General features: G+C 43.8%; 1 protein-coding gene across 1 annotated transcript in view; it reads right to left on the reverse strand.

The window, feature by feature from the left end:
* LOC122781347 (cyclin-dependent kinase-like 5) overlaps positions 1-25849 on the reverse strand; it is a 44057-nt gene extending 18208 nt beyond the window's left edge. Inside the window, exons 1-4 of the mRNA XM_044045001.1 lie at positions 25807-25849; positions 25542-25678; positions 25329-25449; positions 2046-2105 (exon numbers count right to left, since the gene is read on the reverse strand). Of these exons, the coding sequence (XP_043900936.1) occupies positions 2046-2105; positions 25329-25449; positions 25542-25637 (277 nt within the window). The 5' untranslated portion in view covers positions 25638-25678; positions 25807-25849. The remainder of the gene's footprint in view (positions 1-2045; positions 2106-25328; positions 25450-25541; positions 25679-25806) is intronic.
* Positions 25850-27180: the final 1331 nt, after the last annotated feature.

Here is a 27180-nt window from a genome sequence, read left to right on the forward strand (position 1 = left end):
TCTTTATCGCAGTTTAAAGTTTAGCTTTTTTTTTTTTATCAGTGTGAGGTTCTTAATCCCAGTTCCTCGGTCTCGCCTCACAGTTTCGAGTTCTCCTTCATACTCATGAGAGCAACTCAAGAGCATATTATATTGAATTGATCTTGAATTGAGATTCTTCTCTCACAGGTCCTCCCCTTCCCCCTCCTAGTCCCTCTGCATATGAGGTGCATATGTCGAGATCTTCAGCACAGTTTAGTCCAAAGACCTTCAACGCAGTCCAAAACTCCTCATCCCAGAACAAAGTCCTTCTTCTTCTTCTTCTTCTTAAAAAAACGACAAATGCTGTTTGTATGTTCTGAAATATTGACCTTCTCCCGTTGGTCTGCCTGTGATCTGAAGACATGGATTAACATTTCAGATTTATTTTTCTTTTAAATCAAGATGACTATGAAAAAGGCGAGGAGGCAGATTAAATGGACACCGAGGTTGAATCCGAGGAGGAGGAGGACGCTGCTGTACGCCGCGTCAAAGCTCTTCTTCTCAAACTGCCTCTTGGCGTGTTTGTGTAGACAGGAGACGACGATGTCCTCCACGTCGCTGTGGCTGTCCAGCAGCATGTACTTCAGCAGGTCGGGATATTTCTCCTCCAGCTCTTTCAGCACGTGTTTAGCCAGAGACTTGGCACAGTTGACGTGAGGAACCCAGCCCTTGGCGACGGGGAAACTTCGCATTCTCATCACCAGGCGGGAGACGTGGAGGACCGCCTCCTGCTCCTGGAGACACTTGTTCGCTCCAGTCTTGTGGAAGAGATGGGAGATGGCTGCAGCGTAGAACAGGAGGAGCTTCTCCTCTGTCCTGACTGTGGGCAGATCAGTTTTCACCTTCAAGTCGTTTTTACCTAATCTGGAGAACAGAGAAATCTTCATCTTGTCTGTAGATCTTTGGTGTCGAAAAGGATTTGTGTCTCCTGTGACTGTGGAATCTTGTGATAATAGTCCACTGTGACACTGTTCTCCACACTTCAAAGTTCTAATTCACACTTCAAAGTTCTTCATTACATTGATGTAATGAAGAACATGAAAGCATGAAAGACGAAAGGAACAGATGACATCACACGTGCATCACACCAGGCTAATAACGCCCTTCAAATATCTGAAATGACCCTTTACAAAGACCATGTAGGCATCCATAGCACACACACACACACACACACACAAGTCCCGCCCTTTTGTGCCTCAGCTGGGTTGCTGTGTTGTCTTGATTATGTTTAGTAGTCACTAAACTGACTACTCAGTTTAGTAGTCACTGAGTAGTCACATATGCTTATGTGACTACTCAGCACATATGCCAAAAAAGTTTCTGACTTCCACGTTCATTTCCGGGTTGTGTAGAGCATGAACATGCGCAGTAGTGTTACCCCCCATGATGCCTTTTGGCTATGTCTGTGTTCTCGATTTGCTCGGCGCGTTAAAAAACGTAAAAGAAAACTCCTAATTGTCTTCATTTGTTCACATTTCTCGTAGTTTTCACATTGTGATTTTCATAAAAACTATTGGCATCATGTATTCAAACTGACATTGATTATATTGTATACAGTATTTGAATCAGGACTGAAGTTGATCAAACAATTTAAAAAATATAAATCTGTACTATTTTTATAGCAGTTTTTGGAAGACTCTAGATTACGGTAAAAAATTAAAAATTGAATTAAGATTTTTACTCTTTCTGACAAAATATTGGGCCACATGCACAAACACGGCCACATCGACAAATCTGCCCCCATGGACAAAAATGTTCATAATGACACCTGAGGGTTAAAAGTGCAGTGTGCCACAGAGTGAGACGTAACCCTTCACAGAGGAGGTCTTTTCCTGACACGCTTCCGTCTCTCGCCACATGATGTCAGCTGTCCCTGTTTTGTTGTGGCACCACCAGATTGAATCAAAGCTTGATTAGTATCTCGTTTTCAAACACGTTTCATTAAAGGAGACGAAGAGACGACAAACACAGCAGCAGTATTTTTCTTCTCTTTTCTAAAAGCACACGATAGAAGGTTTTCTCACCAAAGTCACATAACTTGAGGACGTCGTCAGAGCTGATGAGAAGGTTTTCTGGCTTTATGTCTGAGGAGAAAGAACAAACATCATTGCAATCTCTTCATACCACCACATACATATATACATAAACCTACATGGCCCTATGTGAAAAAGTAATTGCCCCCTAAACCTAATAACTGGTTGGGCTGCCGTTTGCAGCAACGTTTGCGATAACTTGCAATGAGTCTTTTCCAACTCTGTGGAGGAATTTTGGCCCACTCATCTTTGCAGAATTGTTGTCATTACATTACATGTCATTTAGCAGACGCTTTTATCCAAAGCGACTTACAAAAGTGCATTTAAACATTTGGGTACAAACAAGAGCTAGAAGTAAGTAAGAGCTTCAAGGAGAACAAAACTATGAAGTGCTAGTCATAAGTGCGATTTTTATTTTTTTTTTTTTTTTTGGCGTCTTAGTCGAGGTAGAGTCGGAAGAAATGTGTTTTCAGTCGGCGACGGAAGATGTGGAGGCTTTCAGCTGTCCGGATGTCGATGGGGAGATCGTTCCACCATTTGGGAGCGAGGACAGTGAACAGTCTCGAGTTCTGCGAGTGCCTCTGCGATCCTCTCAGTGAGGGGGCAGCGAGCCGGTTTGTCAATGCAGAGCGGAGTGGGCGGGCTGGGGTGTAGGTTTTGATCATGTCCTGGATGTAGGCTGGACCGGATCCATTTGTAGCATGGAACGCAAGCACTAGAGTCTTGAAGCGGATGCGAGCAGCTACAGGAAGCCAGTGAAGGGAGCGGTGGAGCGGTGTAGTGTGGGAGTGTCCTTCGGATGTTGTGCAACATGTATCTGCAAGATCTAGCTGTTGCAGCAATGTTGGCAGTGAGGTAGAGATGGTCGTGTCACACCCAGGTTCCTTGCGGTGTGAGAAGGAGTTACCACAGAGTTGTCGAGGGTGATGGTTAGATCTGTGGTGGGAGAGCCCTTTCCTGGGAGAAAAAGAAATTCAGTCTTGTCGAGATTGAGTTTCAGGTGATGGTCAGACATCCACTGAGAGATGTCAGTCAGACAAGCGGTGATCCGTTCTGCTACCTGTGTGTTGGAGCTGGGAAAAGAGAGAATGAGTTGGGTGTCATCGGCGTAGCTGTGATAGGAAAAACCATGAGAGCGAATAACCGAACCAAGAGAGTTGGTGTATAGAGAGAAGAGGAGAGGGCCCAAGACAGAACCCTGAGGGACCCCAGTAGCTAGAGGACAGGGTTCCGACACGGATCCTCTCCAGGTTACTCTGTATGTTCGGTTTTGAAGATAGGACGAGAGTAGGGTAAGTGCAGAGCCTGAGACACCTAGTTCTTGAAGGGAGGAAGTAAGGATCTGGTGGTTAACTGTGTCAAACGCTGCAGAAAGGTCCAAGAGGATGAGCACAGAGGAGAGAGAGGCAGCCCTGGCAGTGTGGAGTTGCTCAGTGACAGCAAGAAGTGCAGTTTCGGTCGAGTGACCTGCTTTAAAACCAGACTGAAGAGGATCAAGAAGGTTGTTCCGGTGAAGGTAGGATGAGAGTTGATTAAAGATAGCGCGCTCCAGAGTTTTGGAGAGAAAAGGAAGAAGAGAGACAGGTCTGTAGTTATTTACTTCAGACGGGTCAAGGGTGGGTTTTTTAAGGAGGGGGGTCACTCTGGCCTCTTTAAGAGAGTCCGGAAAGCAGCCAGATGATAGAGATGTGTTAATGAGGTGGGTGAGGAAAGGAAGAAGATCAGAAGCAATTGACTGAAGAAGGTGAGAGGGGATAGGGTCAAGGGGGCAGGAGGTGGGGCGGGCAGAGGTTATTAGGGAAAGAACTTGATCCTGAGATAGAGGTGAAAGAGGATAGAAAAGGAGCTGAATGTGTGGTTGGTAGAGTGGTGAGATCAGGAGGTGGGGTTGAGAAAGAAGAGCGAATGTCATCTACCTTTTTTGTGAAGTAGTTGACAAAGTGACTTGGTTATCGTTTGCGATAACTTGCAATTAGTCTTTTCCAACTCTGTGGAGGAATTTTGGCCCACTCATCTTTGCAGAATTGTTGTCATTCAGCTACATCAGAGGGTTTTCGGGCATGAAGCGCCTTTTAAGGTCATGCCACAGCATCTCAATAGCATTCAGGTCAGGACTAGGCCACTCCAAAGTCTTCATTTTGTTTTTCTTTAGCCATTCAGAAGTGGACTTGCGGGTGTGCTTCGGATCATTGTCCTGCTGCAGACCCCAAGTTCGCTTCAGCCTGAGGTCACGAACAGATGGCCGCACATTCTCCTTCAGGATGTTTTGGTAGACAGCAGAATTCATGGTTCCATTTATCACAGCAAGTCTTCCAGGCCCTGAAGCAGCAAAACAGCCCCACACCATCACACTACCACCAGATTTGACGTCAGTCCACAGAGGATTTTCCCAAAAGTCTTGCGAATCATCAAGATGTTTTTTGGCAAAATTGAGACGAGCCTTAATGTTCTTTTTGCCTAACAGTGGTTTTCATTTCAACTCTGCCATGCAGGCCATTTTTGCCCAGTCTCTTTCTTATGGTGGAGTCATGAACACTGACCTTAACTGAGGCAAGTGAGGCCTGCAGTTCTTGATGTTGTTCTGGGTTCTTTTGTGACCTTTTAGATGAGTCATTGCTGCACTATTGGGGTAATTCTTGTCAGCTGGCCACTCATGGGAAGGTTGCCCACTGTTCCATGTTTTCTCCATTTGTGAATCGTGGCCCTCACCATGGTTCTCTGGAGTCCCAAAGCTTTAGAAAGGTCTTTGTAACCTTTTCCAGACCGATAGATGTCAATTACTTTGTTTCTCATTTGTTCCTGAATTGCTTTAGATCGCTGCATGATGTCCTCCTTTTTTGGGATCTTTTTGCTGACTTCAGGTTCTATTAAAGTCGTCTCTTGATTCAATAGGTCTGGCAGTAAACAGGCCTGGGTGTGGCAAAATTAAAATAAAGTAACATTTTCCCAAAAATGTGACTAACCACAGTGACCTGATGAATTTACAAGGGGGGCAATTACTTTTTCACACAGGGCCATGTAGGTTTAGATTTGTTTTCCCTACCTTAATAATAAAAACCTTCATTTAAAAACGCATTGTGTTTACTTGTGTTGTCTTTGTCTAATATTTAAATTAGTTTGATAATCTGAAACATTTAAGTGTGACAAACATGCTAAAAAATAAGAAATCAGGAACACTGCTTTCTTTGCACACAACTGTACATACAGTATATACACACACACATACATATATATACACACATATATAGATATATATGCAACAGGGTCAGTTACTACAGCATATTTGTTAGGTACTGCAATTTATTAAACACCTGATATTTATTTTATGTTGCCTTTTTATGTTATCATTACACAAAATGTATGTTAAGTTTTTATTTTTAGATTTTACCCTGACACGGGAGGTTTTGTTGTCATGTGGAACCTTTGTGATTTTCCGTCCCCCACGTTCACTTTTGGGGTGCCCATATTTATTTTATTTATTGTATTTAAGGGTGTCTGGCCTTCACCTCTCACCTTCTGCTGCTGCATGTTGTGGGAGAGGTACGTGATGTGCGCTTGTGTGATTTCTGTATTGTTTAGCAGTGTCATTATGCTTATATGGAGATTATCATGCTAAATTTGACACCCTGTACATGTTTATTTTATAGAGGGTACATTTCCCTGTTTTTCACATGATGATGGAAGTTTTAAATAAATGGAGACTACCTCCAAAAGATATTCATCGTACAGTGAATTCTTCACAACACAGACCGAAAGACAACACCGGTTACACACACACACACACATATATATATATATATAGATATGTATATACAGAGAGAGAGAGCTCCAGACATTAGGGATGTCCCGATACAACTTTTTCACTTCCGATACACCGTCGGAACCGACACATTTAAAACACACAAAGCTCTGGGGGGCGCTTGTGTGCAGTGATGGAGTAGACGTGTTTCCCGAGTGCTCCGTGCCATCTCCTTAATTTTATGACTCCATCCCGAGGAACGTGAAAATAGCGATGCCAGCTACCACAGTCAGGTGTTTTCCATCCCACTTTGGATGGAGCAGCTCTCTTATCTAGCAGCTTAGGACATTTTATTAGAAACCCATGACAATCCAGAGTTGCAGTCTTTTCGAGCAGTCACCAATTAAAAACCCCATAGAGACTGTGTCTATAAGTAAATAAAGTAAATAAATCAATAACAAACAGAAGAGGAGTTAGACAGCCTGGAAACAATTACACTATGTATACTCTCTGTGAAAGTATAGTTAATGTCGTAAACAGTCGGCGCTCCCACACAACCCAAAGTTACATGGAGTTATAAGGTCTGCGGTACAATGAATTAGGGGAAACGAAATGCACAAACACGCTTGAAGACCTAAGCTACCATGGAAGCTAACCCTGCTAGTCCCTCCAGCAGTGAAGCTAGCCAGGGAAACAGCATGGGGGATATCTTTGCGGAAATTGCAAAGATGAACACAACTCTTAATAAAGTGGCGAGTGATGTGTCGACAATCAAGTCGGACACAACAGAGCTCAAAAATAATGTGAGTGTTTTGCAAACTCGTCTCGAAGAGGCGGAAAGTCGCATCTGTGACATGGAGGATAGCACAGCCAGCATGGCTAATGAACAAATTGCTACGACTGAACGAAGGATTGGGACTACATGGGGTTTAGTACGAGATACAGAGGAGCCACAGAAATGGGGGGCCACGGCCAGGTAATACTAATCCACCGCGGGTGATACGGGTGAAATTTCTACGTTACACGGCCGCCAGAACGTTTTGATGGCTGTCAAAAAAGAGAGAGGGATACGATGGGAGGACTGCAAACTCTCATCTACGAAGATATGACCAAGGAGCGCGCCAATCAGCGAAGGCAGTTCTCCCCAATATTGAAGGCTCTGTGGGATAAGCAGGTGAAACACACGCTGGCACACCCGGCAATCCTAAGGTTTACATGGAAGGGGGAGAGACTGAGCTTTACCGACCCGAAGAAGGCTGAGACCTTTGTTTGGGAAAATATCCAAAACACGGAGAACAACTGACTGTGTGATATGAACATATGGTTAGAGTGAAACTTTATTTTGAAGATATGGCGGGGACGCAGACTATCGGGGCACTGCTGTAACCGGACGGTTGGCAAGAGTAGGAGGAACCGTCTACAGGACCTGCACGGACCAGAATCACATCAGGCCTAAGGCTTTGTATACTGTCATGTTCTCTTTAAAGACAGTGTTTTTTGAGTTATTGCTATTTTGTATTGTGTATGGGAGGTGGTTTTATTATTATTTCCATGATGGCAGGAGTAAGGCATTAATGTGTATTGAAGGAGTGAGAGGCAGATGTATGGACGAGGGTAAAAGGAGGCAGGTGAATATACTCTTTGGAAGCAATGGGTAGTGGACATATCAATATAGTAACATGGAATATTAATGGCTGCAGTACACCAATGAAACGTAAAAAAATACTCACCTATCTTAAATCTAAAGGCACAGATATTGCATATATTCAGGAGACACACTTCAGAGACCAAGAGTTGAATTTTGTTGTGTCAAATATATTTAAAGACTCTCATGGACGAATTTTAGTTGTGGAAGCACTTATTAATGGAGTTAAAATGGTACTTTGCAACTTATATGTTATAAACAAAGAAAACACATCCTTTTTTCATGAGGTCAATAAAATACTAGAAAATGCAGATCGTCAGATTATCTTGGGGGGGAATACACATTTTATTCTCATTCTCACAGATCTTATTCACAAATACATTTTTTTGTGGTTTCTAGCTCACTTGTTGATTTGGTGATAGACTGCAATACAGGAGTTATAGCAATAACAGACCATGCACCTGTTGAATTACATATAGATGTGTGTTCTGATAAAGGTAAAGTTGGAAGATGGAGACTAAATACAGGTCTATTACATGATGAACAATTTGTTGGTGGGGATATTAAGGTATTTTTAGACATTAACAGAAAGATTAGCTACTGCTTGGGATGCATGTATGTATAGCTTATAGCTCATGGAAGAAAAAGGACAATAATAAAAAAGTACAACAATTAGAAGAGGAAATAGGTAAATTAGAGAAGCATCTAGCTGAACAATATGATGAAGAAGGTTTCAGGAAAATCTGTCAACTAAAATTTGAGCTACATGAAATATATTATAAAAAAGCAGAGTATTCACTATTTAGGCTCAAAACAAATTTTTATGAAAATGGTGAAAAAACTGGACCATTATTGGCAAGACAACTAAAATGCTTGGATTCAAACAATACCATTACAGCAATTAGAAAATATGACAAACATCAGCTAACAAAATTAATGATGTTTTCAAAACGTTTTATGAAGATTTGTATACATCCACATCTTCCAAAAGGTGTAACTCCAGCTTTCCTCAGAGGGAAAGGATAGTTTGGATACTCCCATAACAGAAGCTGAAGTTAGAACTGCAATTAAGGGTATGAAAACCAGGAAGTCACCTGGTGTAGATGGATTCCCGGTGGAGTACTATAAGAAATAAGTTGATATTCTTTGTCTGTTTCTCACAATGGTTTTTCAAGAAGCATTTCAATATGGTTCACTCCCAGAAAGTTTTAATGAGGCCATTATATCATTAATACATTAATTAATACAAGGATTCGACAGACCCAGCTAACTATAGACTCATAAGCCTAATAAATGTTGACTGCAAAATATTATCCAAGACACTAGCAATAAGATTAGATCAGGTTTTGCCTAAAATTATTCACAAAGATCAAGTGGGATTTATAAAACATAGATCATCAGCAGATAACATGAGAAGATTATTATACTTAATTTGGATGAATAGAACAAACCCCCACCCTGTTTTGGCCATATCACTTAATGCGCAAAAAGCTTTTGATAGGGTGGAATGGGCTTTTTTATTTGCTACTCTCTCAAAATGTGGGTTTGGGGATAGTTTTTGCAGATGGATAAGAGTCTTATACTCAAATCCTAAAGCTGCTGTCTTTACTAACGGAATAATATCTCAGTTTTTCAGTATTACCAGGTCAACTAGACAGGGGTGCAGCTTAAGCCCACTATTGTTCGCAATTTTCTTAGAACCACTGGCTGCATTGATTAGAGTGGAGTCAAGAATTCTTGAGTCATTGGAGGCCGCAGGGAACACAAATTAGTCGAGATCCGACCAGTTCAGTCAGTCTTACTAGAAATGATTGAAACATATTCTAAGGTCTCTGGTTATTGTATTAGTTGGCACAAATCAGAAGCTATGCCAATGTCTCAAACATGTTCATGAAGTCAGCTATCTGCCTTTAATTTCAAGTGGTTACCAAAGGGGATGAAATATTTGGGTATAGAATTAGATCAAGACATACGGGAAATTATGACAACTAACATGGAAAAACTAATGGAGAAAATTCAAGTTAATTTAGACAACTGGAGTAAACTACGTCTGACTTTATGGGGTAAAGTAAATACAACAAAAATGGTTGTAGCACCACAAATAAATTACTTAACTGGGATGATACCCACATTCTTTGGGATGGGGAAAAAACTTGAATTTGTATAGATAAATTATGTGAGTCTAAGAAGAGAGGTGGTATGTTATTGCCGAACATAAAATATTATAGTGTTGCCTTTGAGATGTCTAAGCTTACAAAAATTGGGATGAAATTGGTCCTGGTCTGGACTGGGTCCTGATTGAGCGGGAACTCAATTCCCCCTTTAAACCCATTTGGGTACTTGCACAAGTAGTCAAACATGAAAAGAACAAAATGATCAACCCTATTTTAGAGCATTCGAAATGGTTTGGCAGGAGGTACATAAGAGATGTAAAATTTGTCAGTGCACTCAAAAATATGCACCCATATGGCATAATCCAAAAATAAAGATAGATAGACAAACTATCTATTGTGGCTCAGTGGTTAAGAAAAGGTATTAGAATTATAGATTTATTTGAAAATGGTAACTTTCTTTCGTATAGCAGATTTAAGGAAAAAAATCAGCAGCCCATCTTGACAGAAAAAAAACAGAAATGTAAAAAAGAATAACTGAAATATCACATGGTCATAAGTATTCAGACCCATTGCTGTGACACTCATATTTAACTCACATGCTGTCCATTTCTTCTGATTGTCCTTGAGATGGTTCTGCTCCTTCATTGGAGTCCAGCTGTGTTTAATTAAAGTGATTGGACTTGATTAGGAAAGGCACACACCTGTCTATATAAGACCTTACAGCTCACAGTGTATGTCAGAGCAAATGGCCAAGGTTACAAAAGAATTTCTGCAGCACTCAAGTTTCCTAAGAGCACAGTGGCCTCCATAATCCTTAAATGGAAGACGTTTGGGACGACCAGAACTCTTCCTAGACCTGGCCGTCCAGCTAAACTGAGCAATCGTGGGAGAAGAGCCTTGGTGAGAGAGGTAAAGAAGAACCCAAAGATCCCTGTGACTGAGCTCCAGAGATGCAGTAGGGAGATGGGAGAAAGTTCCACAAAGTCCACTATCACTGCAGCCCTCCACCAGTCGGGGCTTTATGGCAGAGTGGCCCCACAGAAGCCTCTCCACAGTGCAAGACATATGAAAGCCCACATAGAGTTTGCCAAAAAACACATGAAGGACTCCCAGACTATGAGAAATAAGATTCTCTGGTCTGATGAGACCAAGATTGAACTTTTTGGTGTTAATTCTAAGCGGTATGTGTGGAGAAAACCAAGCACTGCTCATCACCTGCCCAATACAATCCCAACAGTGAAACATGGTGGTGGCAGCATCATGCTATGGGGGTGTTTTTCAGCTGCAGGGACAGGACGACTGATTGCAATTGAAGGAAAGATGAATGCGGCCAAGTACAGAGATATACTGGAAGAAAACCTCTTCCAGAGTGCTCAGGACCTCAGACTGGGCCGAAGGTTCACCTTCCAACAAGACAATGACCCTAATCACACAGCTAAAATAATGAAGGAGTGGCTTCAGAACAACTCTGTGACCATTCTTGATTGGCCCAGCCAGAGACCTGACCTAAACCCAATTGAGCATCTCTGGAGAGACCTGAAAATGTCTGTCCACCAACGTTCACCATCCAACCTGACAGAACTGTAGAGGATCTGCAAGGAAGAATGGCAGAGGATCCCCAAATCCAGGTGTGAAACACTTGTTGCATCATTCCCAAGAAGACTCATGGCTGTACTAGCTCAAAAGGAGCTTCTACTCAATACTGAGCAAAGGGTCTGAATACTTATGACCATGTGATATTTCACTTTTTCTTTTTTAATAAATTTGCAAAAATGTATACATTTCTGTTTTTTTTTTCTGTCAAGATGGGGTGCTGAGTGTACATTCATGAGAAATAAAATGAACATTTTTGATTTTAGAAAATGGCTGCAATGAAACAGAGTGAAACATTTAAAGGGGTCTGAATACTTTCTGTACCCACTGCATTTACAAATTAGACACTGTATGAAGGAGGTTGTTCCAAATGGTCAGGATAAGGGTCCAGTTGATTGTTATTTGCAGCTACCTAAAATGCATCATAAAGCATCAAAATAGTATGAAATGTGTCCTTGGACAGGCAGTAATGGTTGTAGTAATCTCAAGTGGATATGGGAGAAGGACTTTTCTTGTACTCTGGATGAAAAAACATGGGAAGGGATTCTTTCCAACACTGAAAAATATGTAAGAGAAGCTAGAAGCAAATTTATTCAGTATAAAATAATTCACAGATTATTTTACCCCATCAAGACTAAATGGGTTTGCTTAACAATGATCTGGTATGCTGGAAGTCTGGGGAAAAAAGTTGCACATTTGATCTTCCCCCTGTGGGAAAATGTTTTAGATTATATAGGCAAATGGGTGAATTGTGAACTTCCTAGGTTGCCAAGACTATGTCTCCAAACAATGGTACCACACTTAAACAAACATATTTTTGGAATCTTAAAAACTGGCCTAATGACTTGTGCATTAGGCCAGTTTTAAGGTGTTGGAAGGAGCCTCAAGCTGGAGAACTCAGATGATGGAAACGGTTGCATGTGAGAAAATGTTGGGGAGATTAAACAGTGAAAATTATATGATAAACGAACAGTGGGACAGTTTTGGTAAATGTATATCTAAAGAGAACAGCTAAATTATGTATAGATATTCTTAATTGTTTTGTATTGATATGTTTTACATTAAGGCCATACACTTTGCCTGAATAATGGATCGCCCCTTACATCCAAATATATATTATTTATTGAACTGCCTACCTACCTGCCTGTTTTATTCTTTTATGTTTGTTTTTCATTTTCGTTTTCTTTATCCTTCAATTTGTCTGTTACACTCGTTCATATGTATGGTTGTTTGTTTGTTTCATGTTCATAATTGTGTAAAATAATAAAATATTCTAAATTTAAAAAAAAAAGGATGAGTCACATCACTTTTACTACTTGGAATTGTAGGGGTATGGGCACGGCTCTTAAACGAGGTAAAGTATTCTCGCATTTGAAGTCTCTGTTGTCTGATATTTTCTTTTTGCAGGAGACCCATATCCAACCCTCAGAGCAGAGGGATTTAAGATCTGTGTGGGTGTCTCAGGTATACCAGTCCACCTTTTCCTCCAAGGCGAGGGGAGTTGCCATTGTTGTTCGCAGAACCATCCCATTTGTTTTCAATTCGCAGACTTACGATCCAGGTGGGAGGTTCATACTAGTCACGTGTACAGTCAACTCAGTGCCTCAATTTCGATAACCCTGATTTTTTCTGTAAAAAATTCAACCTTGTCACAGAACATAATGATCATAATATAATTATTTGCGGCGACTTTAATTGTTATTTTGATCCCCTATTGGATCGTTACGATGGCGCCGCGGATGGTTGCCTCGGTGTGTTGGTGCGCGTTGTTTTGTCTTGTTTTGTGTTTTAACTCCGTTTTTTGCGATTATACCCGGAGCTCTTTCACCAGAGAATAGCTCATGAACATCAGGGTAACAACACCAGCTGACTTATTTCCTACTTTTCTTCTCCCCACACTGGAAATGTTGGACATTATGGTCAAAGGTGTGCTCACCTTTGTCCACACAGTGAAACGCCGGAGGAGAGGGAAACGGGCCGGTGCGCTCGTGCGTCTTCGCCAGTGCGGATTACGCACATCGCTACCGGGAATATTTCTCTCTAATGTGCGTTCACTGGCAAATAAACTGGATGAATTACAACTGCTGTTGGGAAAAAACAGGGACTTCTATTCATCGGCTGTTTTGTGCTTCACGGAGACGTGGCTGTGTGGATTAATACCGGACTCTGCGCTGCAGCTGGCAGGCTTCCAACTCTACAGAGCGGACAGAGACACAGAACTTTCCGGCAAAACCAAAGGTGGAGGAATCTGTTTTTACATCAACAGTGGCTGGTGCAACGACGTGACAGTGATCCAGCAGCACTGTTCTCCTGACCTGGAATCTTTCATCATAAACTGCAAGCCTTTTTATTCACCCCGTGAGTTTGCTTCATTCATTCTGGTCGGTGTTTACATCCCACCGCACGCCAGCGTGCAGGACGCACAGCGCATGCTCGCCGATCAGATACTGTGTGTGGAGCGGATCAACCCGGACTCTTTAGTTATTGTCCTAGGCGACTTTAACAAAGGAAACCTCACTCGCGAACTCCCCAAGTACAGACAGTTTATTAAATGCCCGACCAGAGAGGAGAACATTCTGGATCACTGTTACACCACAGTCAGGGATGCTTATCACGCCGTCCCCCGTGCTGCACTGGGACACTCTGACCACGTCATGGTCCACCTGATTCCTGCTTACAGGCAGAAACTAAAGCTCTGCAAACCTGTAGTGAGGACATCAAAGAAGTGGACCAGTGAGGCTGTGGAGGATCTACAGGCGTGTTTGGACTCTACTGACTGGGATGTATTCAGGACTGCTACCAACAGTCTGGATGAGTACACAGAGGCTGTGACGTCATACATCAGCTTCTGTGAGGACTGCTGTGTTCCATCATGCACCAGGGTGAGTTACAACAATGACAAACCCTGGTTCTCAGCCAAGCTCAGAAGGTTAAGGTTGGATAAGGAAGAGGCCTTCAGGAGTGGAGACAAAGACAGATTTAAAGAGGCAAAGTACAAGTTTAGCAAGGCGGTGAAAGAGGCTAAACGACTGTACTCTGAGAAGCTCCAACACCAATTCTCAGCCAACGACTCTGCGTCTGTCTGGAAAGGGCTTAGGCAGATCACCAACTACAAGCCTAAAGCCCCCCACTCCTTTAACGACCAACGCCTAGCCAACGACCTGAACGAGTTCTACTGCCGCTTTGAAAGACAGAGGGACAGTCCTGAAACCATCCCCCACAACACCTCCCAACTCCCCCAGCTCCAGTGTTTCACCTACACCTCCCCCACCTCAGCAGGGGCCTGGGCATCTCCACCAATGCCCACCTTAAAGGTCCCCCCCTCCACGGTCCCCCCCTCCACCTCCCCACCCACCTCAGTGTTGACTCTTTCCATCCACGAGAGGGACGTCAACAAACTCTTCAGGAAACAGAATCCCAGGAAAGCAGCTGGTCCGGATTCTGTCTCCCCATCCAGCTTGAAGCACTGCGCTGATCAGCTGTCTCCAGTGTTCACAGACATTTTCAACACCTCATTGGAGACATGTCACGTGCCAGCCTGCTTCAAGACCTCGACAATAATCCCTGTTCCCAAAAAGCCAAGGACCACAGGACTCAATGACTACAGACCCGTCGCCCTGACCTCTGTGGTTATGAAGTCCTTTGAGCGTCTTGTGCTTTCACACCTGAAAGCCATCACCAACCCCCTCCTGGACCCACTGCAGTTTGCCTACAGAGCCAACAGGTCTGTAGACGATGCAATTAATCTGGCCCTCCACCACATCCTCCAGCACCTGGACTCTGCAGGAACCTACGCCAGGATCCTGTTTGTGGATTTCAGCTCTGCCTTCAACACCATCATCCCGGCTCTGCTCCAGGAGAAGCTCTCCCAGCTGAGCGTGCCTGACTCCATCTGCAGGTGGATCACTGACTTCCTGTCTGACAGGAAGCAGCATGTGAAGCTGGGAAAACATGTCTCCGACTCACAGGTCATCAGCACCGGATCCCCCCAGGGCTGCGTTCTTTCTCCTCTGCTCTTCTCCCTGTACACAAACAGTTGCACCTCCAGTCACCAGTCTGTCAAGCTCCTGAAGTTCGCGGACGACACCACCCTCATCGGACTCATCTCTGATGGTGACGAGTCCGCCTACAGGTGGGAGGTTGACCAGCTGGTCACTTGGTGCAACCGAAACAACCTAGAGCTCAACGCTCTAAAGACAGTGGAGATGGTCGTGGACTTCAGGAAGAACTCAGCCTCACCTGCACCCATCAACCTCTGTGACTCCACAGTTGACACTGTGGATTCCTTTCGCTTCCTGGGAACTATCATCACCCAGGACCTCAAGTGGGAGCTGAACATCAGCTCTCTCATCAAAAAAGCCCAGCAGAGGATGTACTTCCTGCGGCAGCTGAAGAAATTCAACCTGCCAAAGACAATGATGGTGCACTTCTACTCCTCCATCATTGAGTCCATCCTCACCTCCTCCATCACCATTTGGTACGCTGCTGCCACGGCCAAGGACAAGGGCAGACTGCAGCGTGTCATTCGGTCTGCAGAGAAGGTGATCGGCTGCAATCTTCCATCTCTCCAGGACCTGTTCGCCTCCAGAACTCTGAGGCGTGCAGGAAAGATTATGGCTGATCCCTCCCACCCCGGACAGAAACTCTTTGAGTCACTCCCCTCTGGCAGGAGGCTGCGGTCCATCAGGACCAGAACCTCACGCCACAAGAACAGTTTTTTCCCGTCTGCTACTAGCCTTATCAACAAGGCCCGGAGACCCCCCCCGACACTCTGACTCCTCACACTCCTCCTCTGCCTCTACATGTCACATTATCATTACATCCTTTTTATGCGTTATATTAACGTCATTACTGTGTTCATTACTGTGAACTTTGCACTTTGCACTGTTACTCACTTCTGCCCAGTCATACTGCTCTTTACTGCTCTTTCTGTAGTGCTCTTTTTCATCTTTAAAAACATTTATATACTGTGTATATATACGTTTACTGTTCACTTTAGAAAATTTTGTATGCTTGTTATGCGCCAATGACACCAGAACAAATTCCTTGTATGTGCAAATCGTACTTGGCAATAAAGCTCTTCTGATTCTGATTCTGATTCTGATTCGGATAGGTCCTCCTTGTCCGTGGCCCCATTATTGAAATCTGTCTCTGTAATCAATAACCTTACCAAATTTCTGGACCTGGTTTACATTTGGAGGCACCAGCATCCCTTAGAAAGGAAATTTCTTTTTCTCCCCTGTGCATGGCAGTTTCACAAGAACTGATTATATGCTGGTTGACTCTAGACTTATTCCGAATTTAATAAATTCAACGTACCATAGTATCTTAATTTCGGACCATGCACCTCTCTCGTTGGTGATTGACTTTAAACTTTACGCCCCTCAATATAGCTGGAAATTTAATCCCTCTCTATATTTAGATGACACGTTCAGTGGCTACATATCAACCAAGATTGCAGATTTTCTGCTCATTAATGACAATAGCGCTGTCTCAGATTCTACTTTGTGGGAGTCGTTTAAAGTCGTTTTTAGAGGACACATCATCTCGTATCAGTCGTCCTGCAAAAGGGCTAGGTGCAGGCGTCGCGCTGACATTGAGGCTGAATTAGCTGAACTGAAGGAGGACTATCGAAACACAGGTTCTGAAGACACAGTTATGTAACATGTACGCTACCCTAGTAAAGTACATTTAGCCTAACAGATAGCTATTACTTAGATATGTTATAGGTTCAGAAGACTAAGTCTGACTCTAGGAGTGGAGAGGAAGACACAGAGCGCAGTTTAGTTTTGGGTGACACCATATAATTGTGAACCATTACCAGGAAAATACAACAACAAAATACAAATGGCCATTCATACTCATCACAATATGTACAGTTCAAACCATATATACAAATTGACAGTAACTAAATTTAGGGAAAAAGTCTGTATTGAGGGTTGAATGTACGTATGTAATGTAGATGTGGGCTGTTAATGGATTGCAAGGGCAGAAAGAAGAGCGGCTGCGCCAAGGAGCCTCCTACCAGCCCGACAAGAGCAGTGGAGGTTCAGTTGATCATTCCAACAATCTTCAAACTTGACTATACCTCTAGCTTGCCATCACCTGGCCTGTATGAAAAACAGGTCCTATTAAATATCTCATGTGCACACAATAATCACAATACATACAGTGCTCAGCGTAAATGAGTACACCCCCTTCGATAAGTACCATTTAAACAATATCTCAACGAAAACAAAAACAATTTCCAAAATGTTGACAAAACTAAGTTTTATTTAACATCTGTTTCACTTATAACATGAAAGTAAGGTCAATAATATAACTTAGAGAACAAAATTTATAGTTTTACTCAAATTGGGGTGATGCAAAAATGAGTACACCCCACTGAAAGTCTCTGGAGCAAGGCTAAATCTTAGACTACAAATGTCCAATTTAACAATAATCAACCACAGGTGAGTCTATTTATTCATTACACAGGTGTCCAGCAGACAGTTGACTAAAAACTCCTTTCCATTTCATGTTGTTAGCAATGGCACCACATGGAAGAGAAATGTCTCAAGACCTGAGAAAGAAAATAATTTCTTTACACCGCAAAGGTGAAGGCTACAAGAAGATCAGCAAACTTTACTTATCAGTCAGAATACTGTAGCAAAAGTGGTACAAAAATTTAAAGCCCACATAGACCGGAAGCTCCAATTAACGCTGCATTTGTGTGTGTTTATCTGCGTCATTACCTCGTTTATGAAACCCTAAAGTTTCAGAACAAACAGTTCAGCCACTGCTGAGAAAATAGTGTTGTATTGTTTTCCTGGGCTCTGCAAAGTGGATCGGCACTTCCTTAATTTGATGTCGTCATCAGAAATCCTCACCACTCCTCTCACCACCGTAGCGCCTCCTGGTGCGGCACTAGTCCGGGCACATCCGGTTGCGTACATTCAACCACAGAAGAAGAAGAACTACTCTCATTGTAGCTGCTGAGATGCAGGGCATCCACCGTGCCAGAGAGGGAGCTGTGTATCTGAGAGCTGGCCTATCTATTACGTCACTTCCAGGTACCTGGCCAATCACAGGACAGTAGAAAAGCTATCGTTGGCTGGCCAATCACAACACAGTCCACGTTCTGGGGGTGTGATTTTGGTCTGAAACAGCGCGGCTGGACCGCAGGTTCTCAACGTACTGAGAGTGAGAAGTAGTCTGATACTCCCGCACAGGCAGGCCAAAAGCCAGATCCACTGGAAGACGTGGTGAACGGCCAAACATTGGTAAGTATGGTGTAAAGCCGGTGACATCATTCCGTGTGCAGTTGTAAGCCTGCAGTAACGGCTTCACAGAGCCCTTCCATCTAGATTTTTGCTTGCACTCGAGCGTTCCAAGCATGTTGAGCAGGGTCTGGTTGAATCTCTCAACTGGGTTCCCTCGAGGATGGTAAGGGGTTGTTCAGGTTTTTACAATCCCAGAGAGTTGACAAAGCTCCTTAATCAACTTCGACTCAAAGTCAGGCCCTTGGTCTGTGTGGAGGCGTTCTGGTATCCCATAGCACACTATGAAGTTCTCCCATAAACATTTTGCCATTGTCTTCGCCTTTTGGTTTGCTGTGGGAATGGCTATTGCAAACTTTGTAAAGTGATCCGTGAAGACAAGAATGTCTTTTGTATTGCTTTGATCGGGTTCAAGTGACAAGTAATCCATGCAGAGCAACTCCAAGGGACGAGTGGTTTTAATGTTAACAAGTGGTGCTGATCTGTCTGGGAGCGCCTTGCGTCTCACACAACGGTTGCAGGTCTTGATCTTAGTTTCAATGTCAGCTGCCATGCAGGGCCAGAAAAACCGGGACCGTACAAGGTCTAGGGTCCGCTCGATGCCCATGTGGCCCATGTCATCATGCAAGCTTGTAAGCACTATTGACCTCAGCTCCTCCGGTAACACCAACTGAAACAAGACTTGTTCTCCATCTCGCCTCCTTCGGTACAAGATGTCCTCTTGCAGTTCGAGGCGGTTTAGCTCCATCAACAACCGCACAAGGTCTGGAAGTTCTTGCCTTGCTGTTGGGGGAACCTTTTCCCCAGTCTCCATCTGGTGGATAACCTCTCTTATGACTGGATCAGCACGTTGCTTTTCGTTAAGGCCGAGGTGTGACAGGGAGGGAACAACTGGTAAGCCATGGAGGTCCTAGATGGCATAACAGTCAGGAAGGGCTTTAGCCGACAGCCTCAGGGACTCGACCAAGGCAATGGGACTCCCTGCCGAACTGCCGGGCTGACTGGTGACAAGACAGCAGTGACAGATGGCAGAAATAATGCCTGTGTTGAGTTCTTCCAATTCACCAGATTTAATGACATGCTCTGCCGTAAACTTGTTGATCCGGTCCCAATCTTTCTGTTCTGTCAGGTCAGTAGGGTGGCTGTGAGGGCGGCGAGATAGAGCGTCAGTGTCAAGGTTTTGCTTCCCAGCCCGATATTGCTGCTTGAAAGTGTAAGTGGACAGGGCAGCAAGCCATCTGTGACTGGCGGCGTCTAACTTTGCAGTTGTTAACAGGTAAGTGAGCGGGTTGTTATCAGTCACTACCACAAAGCTGGCTCCATACAGCTAGTCATGGAACTTTTCGCACACACTCCATTTCAATGCAAGAAATTCTAACTTGTGTGCAGGATACCTCGACTCGTTTGCAGACAGGCCACGGCTGGCATAGGCGATTACTCTCAGCCGACCCTCCTGCTCTTGGTATAGAGCTGCGCCGAGGCCCAGTGGTGCTGGCATCGGTATGCAAAATATATTGCAGCTTTGGGTCAGCGAAGCCAAGAACTGGGGAACTGGTCAACTTTTCAATGAGCATTTCAAATGCAAGCTGGCAAGCACGCTCTCCAAAGGGCTGTTTCGAGTCATGGGTTTTTACTGGACTGGACCTTTTCTGAGCTTTGGAGGTAGGGGTATAGCCAAGCGTCAAATCATTGAGAGGTTTTGCAATGGCGGAGTACCTTTTTATGAACCTCCGGTAATATCCACCGAATCCCAGGAATGATTTGAGTTCCTTCAGGGTTCTTGGAATTGGCCAGGATTTTAGAGCAGAGATCTTATCTGGATCAGTCTTGACACCCTTCTCCGAAACAATGTGTCCCAAGTATTTAACTGACGTCTGGAAAAATTTACATTTTTTGGGAGAAAGCTTGATACCGTACTCTTCCAAGCGATGTAATACTTGCAGCAACCTCCGCTCAAAATCCAATGGGTGTCACAAAAGCTGTTTTAGCTTTGTCTTCTTCGTTCATTTTGATCTGATAATATCCAGATTTTAAGTCAAGAACACTGAACCATTTGGACCCGGACAAAGCGGACAGCGACTCCTCCAGGTTTGGCAGGGGATAGGCATTCTTAACGGTCTGAAGGTTCAGTCTTCTTTAATCAATGCACAAACGTATGTCACCATTCTTCTTCTACAACAACAATTGGTGATGAAAATGACGACTCCGATTCACGAATGACACCAGCCTCCAGAAGGTCCCTTAGATGTTGTTGGAATGTCTTGAGGGTGGATGGGCCTAGCTCTGTGCTTGAATGGAGTTTCGTCATGTAGCTTTATGCGATGTTTCACCTTGTCTGTGCATCCAAAGTCCATGTCACTGAGTGCAAAAACATCAGGAATATTGTTGAGCTTCTCAGTGATTCTCCTCTTCCACTCTGGTGGGATAGGTGATTCTCCAAAATCCAACTTCAGAGCAGGGAAAGTTTCTGATGGTGAACGGCTCGTTGACACAGTGTGTGATAAGATCTGGGGCGAAACTGCCAGTTCAGCGATGGTAGAGAGAGGTGGGATGGTCACGTCCTGGTCCGACTCATTGCTGAGGATGACTGGGATCTTCTCGTGGGATTGACTTGAGAGCATGATCAAAGAGCTCTTGACACACAGCCCACCTGGCAGTGGTGAAGCTGGATGCTCCACAAGCGCCCATTGACCAGGAGACAGCATGCTGGTGTGGATGGAACCATCTATGAGGGTGGTGTGACCAGCAGGGATGAGGATGGGAGACCTGCTGGCTAACCTCACCACTCCATCGCTGCCCACCTTTGTTGTTGCTGGTGGCGGATCTGCAGTAGTTTCAGCACTGCTTTGTAGCCATGGGCAGTCGGCTGGAAGTTAGCGTATTCACTCCCCATGTACTGGTGGTATAGCGGCTCCAAGGTGTTCATGCCAATTAACACTGGGAACTGATGGGCTCCAACATCAGGAACAACAAGCGCTAGCGTGGAGACATCCAAATCAATTAATTCATGACATTCAACATGGTTTCTCTGGTTGGGACATTGTCGGTCCACAACAGTTCTGGTTTGCCCCTCAACTGGAACTGACTCTAGTTTAAAATATGTCTTGAAGGAGTATTTCATCTCTGCCATCTTTGCTGCTTTTTGCTGAACTGCTTCCTCTTTGCGGCGACAAGTGCAGAGTTTGGGGGATTGTCACAGTGAGTCTTTATTTGGCCATCTTCACCACACCGATAGCAGTAGCCTGGCTTGGGAACAGAAGACGGGTTCTTTGTTGGCTTACCCGCCCTCTGCCCCTCATCCCAATTGTGACCAGGTGTGGGTTTGAAAGCAGCGGATCGACTGGATCTTGACTGAACAGTGAGATTTGCAAGCTGCTTCTGTATATTGGCCAGTTGTTGAGCAATTTGTTGCGTGATATTGGTAAGTGCAGCAATCGCTCCTTTTTCTGCACTGTCGGTGTAGGCATACTGCACATGAGTGGCAGCTCTGGGTCGTGATAAGCCTAGATGTTGCTTCATGCGGATGGTTTTGGCAGCATCTCGATCTTCCTCAGTTCGCAGAAGAAGCAGAAATTCAGCAAATGATGGGGGATTATGTTTCCGTTTTAATTGGAGTTCTGTGATGAGAGAATTGTCCCAACAGCCATGGCAGAACTGAGTCAGTAGGTGTCGATCAAAGTCTTTGTTTAAAACTCCACCTCGTTTCACAGCCTGGTTCAGCGCCACTTGCAGACGTTGCAAATAGTGGGACAGTTTCTCGCCAGCATCCTAAAATGGGTCCATGAATTTGGCGTATAGCTCATAGCAATCCTGCACCGTGCCGTACTCTGAGTGAAGTGTCTGTAGATGGAGTGGGGTCTCAGATGCTTAACCACATCAGCAGCAGGTGGTAACAAGCTGTCAAAGATCCTTCGTGAACGCTGTAGGTCGGACACTGCAGGGTCTTGTAATAGCAGTTCAACTCCGGAACGCCATGTGTCGTAGTCTGACGCGGTTTGAGTTCTGGTTGATCTTCCAGAAGGCTCTCAGACACTGTGCGGGGTGCATAGTACTGTCGCTGTTCTTGACAATATGCTCAACCACATAGCGTTGAATTTCAGGTGGATTAAGATTAGCATGTGACATAGCTGGTAAAGACGGTCTTGAGGCGTGTTGGGCTGTAGGGTCTGGCTGGGCCCTTATGCGTGGTTCTGTGCTCTGGTCTGAAGAAGCAGGACCAACTGAATGACCAAAGGTGGCAGCAGAGAGCAGTGCTGGGGTCGGCAGACTGACTGTGACAGCAGAAGGCGGCTTTCCATAATCCAAAGAAGACTCCACATCAGTAGCAGTAGGATCAAGCTGGGTGACTGACCAAGCAGAGACATTACCCCGTTAAGGACAACCGCGAAATCTTGACCTGTCAATTTCGCAACTTTTTGTGATTCAGAAAGGTAGTTCTTAGTTTGTGACTTCCCTACCTCGTGCGAAGATCTTGTAAGTAACCTCAGCGCTATCACACTCATATATATATATGGTAGAATTGGACGTAATGCAACTAATGCAGCGGCGGAATTATATTCAACCACGATCAAATGGTGAAAAACAGAATCGGATTCATCATCGATACGTTCTAATTTTAAAATAGAACCGTACTGCTGTAAAAAGTCGACTACCTCATTATCTGTTTCAGTTTTTGTTGCTTCCTTTATCAAAACTGCATTTGCAATCTTAATGCCACGTTTCACGAATATGTCCGTGATTCAATCAGCCTAGATCTTCGAATCGTACGATCAGCAACTCCGGTAGTCGGCTCCTATGTTTCAACATTATGTTACTGCATTGCATTAGTTCCTAATGGAATGGAAGTCAGCTTCCCCTCCCTGCTTCAAGAGGTGGCTAAATGATATGATATAAATACATTATACACTATATAATGTGCTGGCTGTATGTGTTATTTGTTTTGTTTTAAATGTCTGGTTTACTGTCTTTTTTGTTGTTTGTATTGTGTGCGCTTGTATGTATAAAAATCTTGATGAATAAAATTTACCAATAAAACAACAAAAAACAAACACAAAGCTCTTAGCATGGCTGCTTTTTGGGGTATAATTAACAAACGGAGGCTGTTGAAAGTCGACAGGTTGCGCTGGTTTATGAAATAATGTTGTTTTAGCAGCTCGCCTCAGGATGCGCTAGCATGATGCTAATTGCTATATAATGGATAGAAGAGCTGGAGCGGAATGGACTGTAGTATCAAGAGCGCTTATATCGGAGATTTTAGAGGCACTCCCATATAATCCGATGGGCGTTTTTTCAGATCGGGACATCCCTACCAGACGTCACATGACTAAGGTTGTTTACTCTGCCACGTTGGCAGGAAACACTTCTATAAAAAATGAAGGTCAAGCTGTCAGGGTTCACGTCACTTTAAATCCACACAGAACCTGACAGACAGGCTTATCACAACATCTTCAACTTTCTGAAAAAACTTTTCTTTCATTCTACTCCAGAGAATGCCGACACGTCGCAATAAAAATGCGTAAAATAAACAAGGATGTTTAAGTTATAAAAGCACTTTCGACCTAGCTATTTTCTACAGGCTCTGCAGACAATCATGTAACCTCTGAAACGTAACAGTTCCGTTGTGTGGGGACATGTATAAATAATAATTTATACATGAAATCCTCTGTTAATTCTGTCAAATATGAGCCTGGAGTAAACCACGGGCCATTTGGACGCCTGCTACGGTGTCCTCACTGAGCCAAAAAACCTCAAACGGTGCCATCTGCTGTCCCTGCTCTGCTGACACTGACATGACAAAAGCTCACACGTCTTCTAAACCTAACACAAAAGACAAAACTGGAACACATATATTGTTCTCAAAGATACAACAGATTAATTGAATTGGTTCAGGTTGATGGTGCAGTGATGGAGCAGTGATGGGGCAGTGATGGGGGTGATGGGGCAGTGATGGGGCAGTGATGGGGCAGTGATGGAGCAGTGATGGCAGTGATGGGGCAGTGATAGAGCAGTGATGGGGCAGTGATGGCAGTGATGGAGCAGTGATAGAGCAGTGATGGGGCAGTGATGGGCGGTGATGGGGCAGTGATGGAGCAGTGATGGGGCGTGATGGAGCAGTGATGGAGCAGTGATGGGGCAGTGATGGGGCAGTGATGGAGCAGTGATGGGGCAGTGATGGCGCAGTGGTAAAAAGCTCTTTGGATGTAGCATGAGTCACACACTGTGAGGTTAGGACTGCAACTCATGATTATTTTCTCATTTGCTGGAAATGATGATGTTTCTCAAATGTCTTGTTTTTGTCCACAATGATTTCTTTGTTTTATGGCGCAAAGAAACCAGAAATTCACATATAAGAGTCTGAAAAATCAAGGAAATATTAAAAACTGAGTAAGAGCTGAAACAATGAATTCAGTAATTTATTGTTTCAGCTCTAATTGAGAAAAAGGGGTGAATAATATCAGAAGTGAAAGCTGAATTTAAACCAACGCAAAAAACAAAAGACATCATTTAATTGATGTGTTTTTGTTTGTTTAGTGTTCTCATCCTCGCATTAGAGCAAAGTAGTTTGTTCTTTACGTTTTAAATCGGTGAATATTTCCCTGAAGCTTCACTTTGCAAAAGTATAGGTCACAATTTACATGAGAAATTACAGACGGCCTCTCTCTCTGGTGAATTTACATTCATGTTAAAAGTCTGATTCTACTGTTCTTAATGTCAGGTAAACACATAAGTCCAACTAAAACAGAGCTAGCCTTAGTCGGACTAACATACCTGGATAATGTGATTAATAGTCTGATTACTGCATGTATACACTTAGTCAGACTGGAGTCAGACACATGTATACTTGGACTACGACATTAACTCGATGCATGCAAACATATTGAGATGAACAGAATGTTATTCCAACAAGAGAGACAACAATGTTACCTCGATGAACGATGTCGTGTTTGTGGCACCAGTGAATGGCCTTGATCAGCTGGTAGATGTAGCTGCGAGCTTTGTCCGTCGGCACGCCGTTGGGTAACTCCTCCAGCAGCTCCAGCATGTTCTTTAACAAACAAGCAAAACAAGAAAACAACCGTCACGGAGAGCGGCGTTCACGTCGTGAGGAAACATCGGAACAGTCGAGAGAGAGTTTACCTTCTCCACATACTCAAAGACGAGATAGAGCTTCCCTCGTCTGCGGAAGGCCTCCTTCAGCTCCACGATGTTCTCCTGCTTCAGAGTCCGGAGCATCTTCAGCTCCCGCAGCGTCGTCTCTTTAACCTCCTCATTTTCTACATGGCGGCGACACAGAGGGAGAGAAATCAGCCACACACTGGTTTCACATAAATGAAATGAAGAGGGTTGTACTACAAAACTACTACAAAAGAAATAACTAAGTGAGTGGAGAGGAACCTCGTACCTTCACTGTCCTTGAATTTCTTAATGGCAACAACTTCATTGGTGTCCTGCAACGAAAAACACAGGATATTAGCTTTCATTAAACAGCTGTGAAGAGAAATAACTACACTTTATAATAATTGTGATTCACATTATAGAATCATATATATATATATAACTGTATAAAAACAGCTTTAAACACTGAAATCCAGACGTTTTTGTCAAATTAGGGCTGCAGTGATTCATCGACTAATCCAGAGGTCTCAAACTTGTGGTTTGTGGTCCACTCAGGGCCCGCCACCAGGGATCAAAGTTATATTGAGTTATTTCGGCATGGTTTTTTTTGTTTACTGATGTAATTTTGTTTATTACAAACTTCAACTCAGCGGCTTAAATCTGTTTTTCCTTGTCTTCACTGAAAGTGAACCTCTGTGTGGTTCTCAGCAGTGTCAGTGCTTTCATCGGCCGCTGCCTTCATGTGGTCACTCTGACTCACTGCTGCAGTAATGGCGGCTCCACTAGATGGCAGAACACACATACACACACGTCAGTGGAGACATTTGTGTTTAATAATAAGTAAAATAATCAACAATATATATTTATACATATATACGTATACATATATATATATATATTTAAGGATCAAAGCACTAAGAGCCAGAACTAATGAGCAGTGAGTCAGACATGAGACTGTGTGTGTGTGTGTGTGTGTGTCGCCTCATTCCTCGACATGTCTGTCCTAGTTCAGCCTGGTATTTCTGCCTGTGGCTCAGAGCTCTGCTCCACTTTCAATCATCAGAGCCGCAGGAAACCTCGCTGCTGTCTCACACACACATACACACAGATCAATGCCCATCTTTAGATATCGGGGTCAGCCCAGGGCCGATGTTTTTGTTGTCTTTGTTTGTTTTTAAACCACGCCTCCACTTTTACTCACTCTCCCACACCAAAGTCCAGAGAGAAAATCAGTGATTTTAGCTAGCAGTGGACACAGGAGCTGCTGGTCCTCTGCTGCCTCGTGTGGCCACTTTGTGTCACCGAGGTCAATCTGAACGTTGGATTTCAAACACTGAAGTGACAAAATCATACATTTGAACTTAGTGATGGAGGCAGCAGTGGATCAACAACTCCTGTGTGTGAAGTGGTTTACAAACTTCAGTTTCCTGTTGGAAGTCTGTCTGACAGTGACATAAGTAGAAGGATTAAATATTTAGATCTAACTGCACAATAGACAAGTCACTCCAGTCTTTGTCTTTAAAGTAACCTCCATGTATCAGGGGACAACAGCAACTTTCAGCACTCAGGCAGGAAATGTGTGTCCTCTCCTTCATCTTCCGTCTCTGGCTCTTTGGCTCTGGATCAGACCACACACAGATGAGAGCGTCACTCAAGGTGA

The sequence above is a fragment of the Solea senegalensis genome, linkage group LG14 (assembly GCF_019176455.1).
Source record: "Solea senegalensis isolate Sse05_10M linkage group LG14, IFAPA_SoseM_1, whole genome shotgun sequence".
Taxonomy (NCBI): Eukaryota; Metazoa; Chordata; class Actinopteri; order Pleuronectiformes; family Soleidae; genus Solea; species Solea senegalensis.